General features: G+C 42.1%; 1 protein-coding gene across 1 annotated transcript in view; it reads left to right on the top strand.

Moving 5' to 3' along the window:
* Nucleotides 1–3,344: 3,344 nt before the first annotated feature.
* The window catches only part of TSPAN13 (tetraspanin 13), a gene marked incomplete at both ends in the record, with an annotated part of 33,107 nt that continues 27,023 nt past the window's right edge, over nucleotides 3,345–9,428 (top strand). The window contains one exon of the mRNA XM_079711296.1: nucleotides 3,345–3,407. Within this exon, the coding sequence (XP_079567422.1) occupies nucleotides 3,345–3,407 (63 nt within the window). The remainder of the gene's footprint in view (nucleotides 3,408–9,428) is intronic.

Below are 9,428 nucleotides of genomic sequence, written 5' to 3'. Positions count from 1 at the left end.
AAGGAGACCTCATACAGATCTCTTTGTACTTTACAGCTCAACCACCAGCATTCTCAGCCTCAGGTGTGCTTTACAACTTGGCTGTTACTTTTTTTTTTTTTGCTGGGGAGTGTTCTTTGCTCTTCTGTCATGTCCTTGGCTTTCACTCATGTCCTTATGAGTCCTCTCCCTTTCTTGCTGTTTTAACTCAGCTTTGGAGGGCTCTTGCAGTATACTGTAAAGAGATTTTTCTCTTCTGCTAATTCCTTAGCCTTTGGCAGCCACTGCTTTGGGTTAGGTAAAGACCCAGATTGCTTCATCTTTCCTGTCCTAATCTGTTTTTAGCCACTGTCATACTTGAGGATGTTTGTGCCCATTGAGATAGCTGGGGAGGGAGCTCTCTTGCCTGACCACAGCCTACAGAGCTTCAAATCCTTGTACTATGTGAAGGCCCATGGGTTAGAGTTGGCAAGTAGTTGTACACTTGCTGCAGCTTTTGATCCTTGGATTATAAACTGCCACACTAGACCATACACCCACATTAAAAGATGGTTAGGGCTTCCCTGGTGGTGCGGTGGTTGAGAGTCCGCCTGCCGATGCAGGGGACACGGGTTCGTGCACCGGTCCGGGAAGATCCCACGTGCCGCGGAGTGGCTGGGCCCGTGAGCCATGGCCACTGAGCCTGCGCGTCCGGAGCCTATGCTCCGCAACGGTAGAAGCCATAACAGTGAGAGGCCCGTGTACTGCAAAAGAAAAAAAAAAAAAAAAAAAGGTTAAATGATCAGCTAGTTTCTCTTTATCCCCCTCTATGGCAGTCTTCTTTCTATAGCTAATCCATAAGAGATAAAAGCACTGTGGGCTTTTTCTTCCTAAGAATGTCTTATTACTTCTTGGATTTTAGTTCCTTTAGATGTCTTTGGTTCCTCAGTTCCATGAGAGGTTTTTTTTTAATTGAGGTGAAATTGATATATAACATTTCATACATTTCTGGTGTACAACATTATAATTCTACATCCACATCCACCACAAAGTGATCATCACCAAAAGTCTCATTATCATCCATCATCATACAGTTGATCCCCTTCACTCACTTTGCCTACCTCCCCACCCCTTTCCTCCCTGGTAACCACCAATCTGTTCTCTGTATCTGTGAATTTGTTTTTTGTTTGTTCATTTGTTTTGTTTTCTGATAGGTTTTTTTTGTTTGTTTTAAAAAACCATGATTTTGTAGCTTTTCTACCTCATCTTGTTAAGGTGGGAGCAAATGGTCTTTTGCAAATTTCTACATCCAAATTCTAAGGCAGAATCCCACTATGTTCACTTGTTTTGTTTTCCAATTTGCAGTACTTTCTTTGTTTTCTCTCTTAAAGGCCGCAACTCCTAATGCAACCCTCCTACAACTTTAGCTCTTGCCTGATTTCTGTAACTGCTCCCTTAAATTGCCCCCCAGACTTAAGGGGAATTATAATAACTACCTGCTCTTGCTAGCTCTGAGCTGCTTCACTATCCTTTGTTGGCTTCCTTTAACCTTGTCCATATTTTTCAAAACAGTCCCTTTATTAAACTCTTCTCAGTCATTTAAATGAGCCATCTCCTTCCTGCTGGGCCCCTGACTGATAGGGGACATTTCTATGAGAAAAAGTAAGAGATTCAACTCACAGGCAGATAGTAGAGTGTATTATGAAGAAAGCAAATAGAGAATTGTCACAGTTGGTTGAGTTATGTTGAAGTAGTAGTAACGTTGGTGACATCCAGGAATGAGAAGAGAAAGAATAGATTTCCCCCCTAATTCTTCTTCTTTAATAAGCCTCTGGCTTCTCAAATGGAAAGCTGAGCCAAAAAGTTTTATTTGGGTTTGAGGGTCATTTTCCAGATTAAAATTAAAAAAAAAAAAAAAGGAACTCATTTGGGTGTATACAAAAGGTTAATGTGGAATACCAAGGCTAATGAATTAATGTGGCTTTCTTGGTGAAGTCGGGTCTGGGAAGGTAAAGAGAGATTAGAAGAGGAAGCAGACAATTCCAAGAAGACAAATTATTTTTATCAGCTGCAATATTTTATTTAACATATACAGTATCATTTGCTATCACATAACTTACTCAGCATGAGCCCTTAGGTTTCATATAAGTACCTGAATATTTCTCTCTAAGAACCTTTTTTGGTAGAAGGCACCATGAAATAACCAAACCTTTATTGGCTTAGCTTAGTGCTTGGAACACAGCAGGTTTTCAAAAACTGTTAGATATATTAATACTAGCTGACATATATTAAGGACTAGCTGAGTCCTTACACTGTGCCAGGCGCTCTGCAAAGAGCGCTTGACATACTGTTAATATCCCAATTTATAGGTGAGGAATCTGAGGATACATGAAGCATTTCTATAATAGACACTCAAAGTGATAATGAATTGACAGAGGTGGAGACTGTGTCATTTAAAATTTTTCACAGTTTGTGGGGAAAAAACCCTCAGCTTATTGAAATGCAAGATTGGAAGACAAAAAAACTTCTTGATTTTCTTTTGCATGCATGATAAAGTTTATCAGCATTTTTGCAAATCCCTGTAGGATACATCTGACCTGACAGGAGTCACAATTATGGGTCATATACCTTACCTATTTTCTGAGAAAAGCAGAGATTTCATCTCTCCGTTTATTCTTTCACTTATTTCCTTCCTTTCATTTTCCACCACTTCATTCTTTTAAATCGTTCACGTTCATTCATTTATTGCTTCACTCCTTCCTTTTTTCCTTCATTCAAACAAGGCCAGGGGTTTAATTTTAAAACCTCATTCAAAATGGTGCCACGTCACCCGCTGGGGCCAAGAACCGCGAGGTGCTGTCATCCTTCTCCCTGCCAGCGTGGATCTCCGTGGAGTCCCGCCCTCTTCTCCTCACCTGCTCCCCAGGAGCCCGCGGCGAGGTCGCTGCCATACACTCTGGCCTCAGGCACTCTCCCTCAAGGCCTTCGCCCCTTCCCCCTCTCCCAGGGGCCGCCCCTCCCCTCCCCTCCCCTCCCCTCCCCTCCCCTCCTCTCCCGGATCCCAGCTAGCTGAGCGCATTTATTTGCATATTTCTACCTTTGTTCCCCGCCGGCGGCCAATCAGCGCGCGGGGCGAGGCGGGGGTGCTGGGCGGGGCTCGGGCTCGGGCTCTGTCTTCAGCTGCTGCGGCCGCAGGTTCCAGAGCGGGTTGGAACCGGTGCGGGCGCGCCGCGCGCTGCATCCCCTCCACAAGCCCCGGGCTCCCCACCGCGGCTCCGCTGCTGCGTCGCCTCGGCCAGGCCCCGAAGGCAAGGACAAAGAGGCTGCCTGGAGGCTCCGCCGGAGCCAGACTTTACCTGAAGTTGCCGGGAACCTCAGGCTCCAAGATGGTTTGTGGGGGCTTCGCGTGTTCCAAGAACTGCCTGTGCGCGCTCAACCTACTCTACACCGTGAGTATCCTGAGCCCGTTCCTCCCCGCCTGGGGGCTTTGCACCTGCTCGGGTGCTCCATGACTTCCCTGTCTGGCCAATGACTCTCTCACTTCATCCCGCACCCCCTTTCTGTCTTCCCACGCTCTGGCCTCCCCCGCCCGGCCTCGCCATCCGTTCCCGCCGGGGACCAGGAGCCGGCGACTGTCGCAGTCTCTTCCTTTCATTGTGAAGCCGCCGTCTTTCTGGCTCACTGGCCGCGTCTCTTCCCCACTGCTCTACCCCGCCCCCTCACCCAACGCCTTGTTTTTCAGTTATTTGACCAGACCTCTCCACTTTGCCATCCTTATACCTTCTGCAACTCACTCTTGGCTCCCAAACCCATCCGGGGCGGATTTGGAGGCGGGAGCCACCTCGGGTTTGAGGACAGTTTTGCAAAAATAGCGTGATCTGAAACTGACAAGGCGGCATATGGATGGTGTGCGTCGTGTTTAGCTCTGCGTGCGCCTGTGATTTTAATTGAGGCCACCGTGTAGGTTCACAGGATATCCGCAGCTTCCGAAGTTTGTTTCGTGCTTACATAAAGGAATGTCTTTTTGCGGGGAGCGGGAGTTGGGGGGGGAGTTTTGCTTATACCTGATGCTTTTTCCATGTATCTCCCCTCTTATCAATATCCTAAATCCATTTTAAGCAAAATTCTCCAGTAAATAAGCGAGCCTCCACCCAGGTTGTTTCTTTCCCTGCCAACCAGCTTGTGCTTTTTAGTTTTAACCCTGCAGTGTATGTTTGTAATTTTTGAGGGGCAATTCGGGGTGAACCGGAGGATGGGAGAGTAGATTGCCATTTACCGATTGCCTACTACATCCCAGATTTTACATACACTTTCCTTTTCCTGACAATCATCCGAGGCAAGGGGCATTGTCTAAATTTTATACGTAAGATAATAGACCGAAAAGGGCTTTAATAACTTTACATAGTTGATAGTTGGCGAGTCAAGAAGTGGAACCCAGGCTGTGGGATCCAAATCTTTCCACAGGCTTCTTTACCATGCGGAAGACACTTCGTCTTCTGTCATCATCCCTCCATCATAGTCTTGCTCCCTTCTATAAATACACCTGGGTTTGTTTTGCAGCACCCACCCTGCAAACAAACCCAGCTCCTGTGCATTAGCAGAGAGCTAGGCCATCTGTGCAAGCTTAGGTTACATCCTTGGAGTGCGGAGTCTGCCTGTGGTCCCCAGCAGGAGGGAGAGGCTGGGTCCTTTTAGCATTACTGTTCCCTTGTATGTGAACATGGTTGCAAAGCTTTGAAAGCAAGACATAAGCCTGTAAAGAGTATGTCTTTCTGACTAGTTAGTAGCAATCTAATCAACATGTCACTAATCCTAGATTTGGGAAAAATTCTAGACCACCTGGTGGTTCAGGTCCTTGTAATCCGAGATCCATGTCAAGTTTCAGATGAGAATCCACCTTTGTCTCACCTGAACATGCCTATCACATTGATTATTTATTAAGTAAAAGCTGACCAATTCTCCAGGTATTTTCTTTTATTAGCATGAACGGCCTGTTTAGAACTTCACTTCCCCATTTTATGCTGACTTCTGCCCCTCCCCCTCATGATTTAGTTACCTGTTTGCCAGACATTTAACCTTATAGTATCTGCTTACACACAGTAGAATGTCTGCGTTGCATACTTACGTCACTGAGGAGGTCTATATAGATTAATATGCCATCTATATTTTTTTCTAAAGGCAAGTTATTTTTAAATCTGGTTCTGTTGCTTTTGAGATATGTCATTTCTACTTGTATCTCTTGTGTATTAGGAAAGCAAAGAGAAAGGTAACTCTGAAGGAGCATATTATATAAGACTTTTATATCTGTTCTAAATTATTGACCTTCAGAGTGTATTCTATTGATTTTAATAGCACTGTAGTAAAAGTTAATTGGAAATTCACAGGACTACAAAGATGGTTGGCCCTTTTAAATCTAAACCTTTTTATTTATTTTTAAAAATTTATTTATTTATTTTTGGCTGCATTTGGTCTTCGTTGCTGCATGCGGGCTTTCTCTAGTTGCAGCGAGCGGGGGCTACTCTTTGTGCGGTGCGCGGGCTTCTCATTGCGGTGGCTTCTCTTGTTGCGGAGCACGGGCTCTATGCGTGCGGGCTTCAGTAGTTGTGGCTCGCGGGCTCCAGAGTGCAGGCTCAGTCGTTGTGGCACACGGACTTAGTTGCTCGGGACCAGGGCTCAAACAAATGTCCCCTGCATTGGCAGGCGGATTCTTAACCACTGCACCACCAGGGAAACCCTAAGGCTTTTTAGAAAAAGGATATTTCTTAAAATGAATTAGTGTCTACTGCATATACATTGTGAACAAGTTTAGATGAGTTCAGCAGTTTAAACTGGAAATGAATGAAAGGTAAACGTTGAACCAGGTCTTAAATAGATGCGGAAAATGTGCCATTGCTATTATTTAGATTCTGTATCTTCCCTGGTTTCACTTCAACATTTTAAGATGGGAAATGTCAAGTGGTTGGGGGCAGGGTTAAGGCTGAAGACTTGGGAGACATTTCTTTTTAAGGCATGAATAGGAGGACCCTTTATAGGTTCCAATCCCACCTGGGTCACTGCCTCTGAAATAAGCTCAAAGTTGTGGGATTGGATCTGAGATTATTTCTAAAAGTGTTAGTAAAGCCAGGCTTGCATATGGGCGTGGCAGGTGTAAATGCCATGGTCTGCTTTGAGTCATCACCCTTGCCTTGAACCATTTTCTTGAGGAACTTAGGGCAGCCTAACTGTCCACGTGCTCAGGTGGCCTGCTTATGACCTTGAGATTAGGGCAGAATTCCTGACCAGTCCAGAAAGCATGTCATTAAAATAGGTTGGATGGAACATCCCCCAAACTTGTCACGGAGTTTTGATCACTAGCCAAAGGCGTGGCTGATTTTTGTTGTTGTTTATGGTTTGGTTGTTTTAATTAATAGAATCTCTAGTAATGAACAACTTTACGTTAGTGTAGTGAATATCAACAGTTTATAGATACGGGAGGAAAGGGAGAAGCTACGTTTTCTTTATGCACTTTCATGATGTTATACAAAAGAGAGTGACTGGGCTTCCCTGGTGGCGCAGTGGTTGAGAGTCCCGTTCGTGCCCCGGTCTCAGAAGATCCCACATGCCGCGGAGCGGCTGGGCCCGTGAGCCATGGCTGCTGAGCCTGCGCGTCCAGAGCCTGTGCTCTGCAACGGGAGAGGCCGCAACAGTGAGAGGCGCGCGTATTGCAAAAAAAAAAAAAAAAAAGAGTGACTTGCTTTAGAACTTCCTACATTTATAGAAACTGAATGTTTCTTCACTCAACAAATATTTATTGCGTGTCTACTGTGTGCAAGGCACTGTTCTCAGTCTGGAATACAGCAGTGAACCAAACTGGGCTTTGAAATCAACATGCATTATGAAGCCTCTTTTTCATTCACTATCTTCTCTACATATGATCTCAAGAGCTTTCTTCAGTCAATAAACATTTGCTTACTGTGTGCATTCTGCTGAGAACTGTGGGAAATAATAAACACATACAAAGGCAAGTACCTCCTCTGTGAAGACAGGATCTAGTTGGGATTTATGGAGTGGAAAAATTAGTGCTATATAAGGGAAGGACCGACTTTAGGTGCCACAAAATTTAGGACTAAGGTAGGTCTTTGTGGGTTGGAGAAGAAGGTATGATTGAATTGGGGAAGTGTGGAAATAGCTTGGTCTTTTTGATACTGTTCAGGGTATAAACACAAGTGAAAACTGCTTTGGGAAAACGGTCTATTTTATTTTTAATCGTTTATTTAAAAATAATTTTGACTGAAAGTATTTTGACAAAAAGTGAAAAATAACTAATTATTCCTAGTGATTTGTGGGGAATTTTAGGAGGTATGAAATAAGTGTTATATTAAAATATGTAACATTTTGAATATGTCTCCTTGTGCTTCTTAAGCAGAGAAGAAAAGACTTCTAGGAATCGACTGCTGTTTATATGTATGTGTGTGTGTGTGTGTGTGTGTGTATGAATAGTTTTAATCTAGAACGTAAGGGACAGAAAATAACTCATGGTCTTTAAATAAGGGTCATTTCAGAAGTTTCAGTTTTGTTATTCTATATTTATTCTAAAATCTAAGTTGGCTTCTGTTGGTTTTTTGCAATATTTTTTCTATATCTTGGGTTGCTTTGGGGAAAAAATCTCCATGCAGTCAAAAATTATACCAATTTACATTCATTCTAAGGCATATGTTTATTTGTGTTTTAGGTATCTCTGAAATTGAGGTTGTCTTAAAATAGGTAAAACATAGCAGATAAATATGTATCTGTACAGTCTATAGAGAGAAAAACAGCTGGGTTTCGGAAGAAAACCTAAATTGTAATACCAACTTTACAACTTGCTTGGAATTTAACCTTGGGCAAACGTCTCCATCTGAGTTTCACTTTTTTCATTTATAAACTGGTGATGATATTTTTCATTCTTCCCTTGTGGAGTTGTTAGGATAAAAGGAGAGAAAGTGGATAAATGCTTTGGATGTGCTATAGAAAAAAGAGCAAGTTGTTACAATTTCGTGGAAAAAGTTGAATTATTTTAAATTTCTGAATTACAAACCTGTAAGTTACAATGGAAAGGTTTTCAAGCTACTGGGATTTCTAACACTTACAGGCTGGTGTTAACTCAAGCAGGCCCTACGGGGGCAAGAGGTCATACCCTCAAAGCAGTAATATTAATCTTTCAGTTGTAAGAAAAAAATGACTGAGGTATGGTGAGTATAAATTTGGAACGATTTTCCTGTACATTTTTTAAAGTCCTATTCTGGTCATTAGAGGGCTGGAAAAGTATAATTTTGTTCAGTTTCTACTCCAAAATAAATGAAAAACACTCATACTTCAGCCAAAGAAAAAAATCTACTTTTGTAATTGCCTTCAAATTATTGTATGACATTTTGCAAAATTCTGATCATTATTTTTCAAATTATTCTTATTTACTATTTTAATGTGTGGTTAGGCTTATGTTATTACTCGGCCCTTGTTCAAACTACTGAATGAATTTAAAATATTTAAGTGGTTGCTGAATATTTACTTGGATTTTGAATTTAAAAATGATTCACTGTTTACAGAACCTGGAATTTCCACGTGATGCTGTTGAGCTGGTGTTTATAGTCAGCCTTTGTTGCAAATATGTTTGTGAAATTTCCCAACTTTTGATTTTAAAACAGTTACCGAAATGTGCTATTTATGTCATTTCTTACTTGAAATGAGGTTATTTTCTTTCACAAAGTTTAACAACATAATTAAGAGGCTTTTACAAAGAAAGAAAATTTATTAGGGGAATAATTGTATTTCAGTCTACGTTTGAAAAGTGAGATTTGAACATCTCAGTGGTTTAATTTGCATACAGTTTTAGGTAGTTTAATAGTGGGCCATCATCACCTCAAACACATATGAATTACTGGTGAAGACAGGCTAGGTTTAGTTCGTCTTCCTTCGTATCACATTTCACCTGAATTGTTCCTCCATATTATCTTATCACTATAAAATGAATAATGCACCTGTAATAGTGGATGAAAACTCTCAGAGAATAACCCCGAATTCCTTAGCATGCCATTCAAGATGTTTCACCATCCGCTCTTCCCGTGTGCATCTGTTCATATATTCAGCCACAGAGGGTTCCCCAGACATTTTGCCCTTTGTTGCCTGTCTTTGCTGATCTTCTGCTCTTGACCTGTCATACCTTGCTCTGTCTTTGTAAAACTACTCAAATAAAGCCTCCCGTTTCTTAAGTTAGAAAGAATTGTTTCCTTAAATTTTCACTTGGGAATCAATCTTACTACTTGAGTGCCACCCCAGACTAATTCAGTCAGATTCAGAGAGAGGGAGATTTTTTGGTTAAAAAAACCCTTTTTAAAATCTTCCTAGCTAATTCTAAATTACAGTGAGGGCTGAGAGTCAGTGTTGTAAGATTTTATTTTACTCTGTCTTTGCCATTAACCATACCAATGCTCCATACTATAGATTGCTTTGTG

Source organism: Hyperoodon ampullatus, assembly GCF_949752795.1.
Source record: "Hyperoodon ampullatus genome assembly, chromosome: 9".
Lineage (NCBI taxonomy): Eukaryota > Metazoa > Chordata > Mammalia > Artiodactyla > Ziphiidae > Hyperoodon > Hyperoodon ampullatus.
The sequence above is the reverse complement of the archived record's forward strand: the minus strand, read 5'-3'. Positions and strand labels throughout refer to the sequence as shown.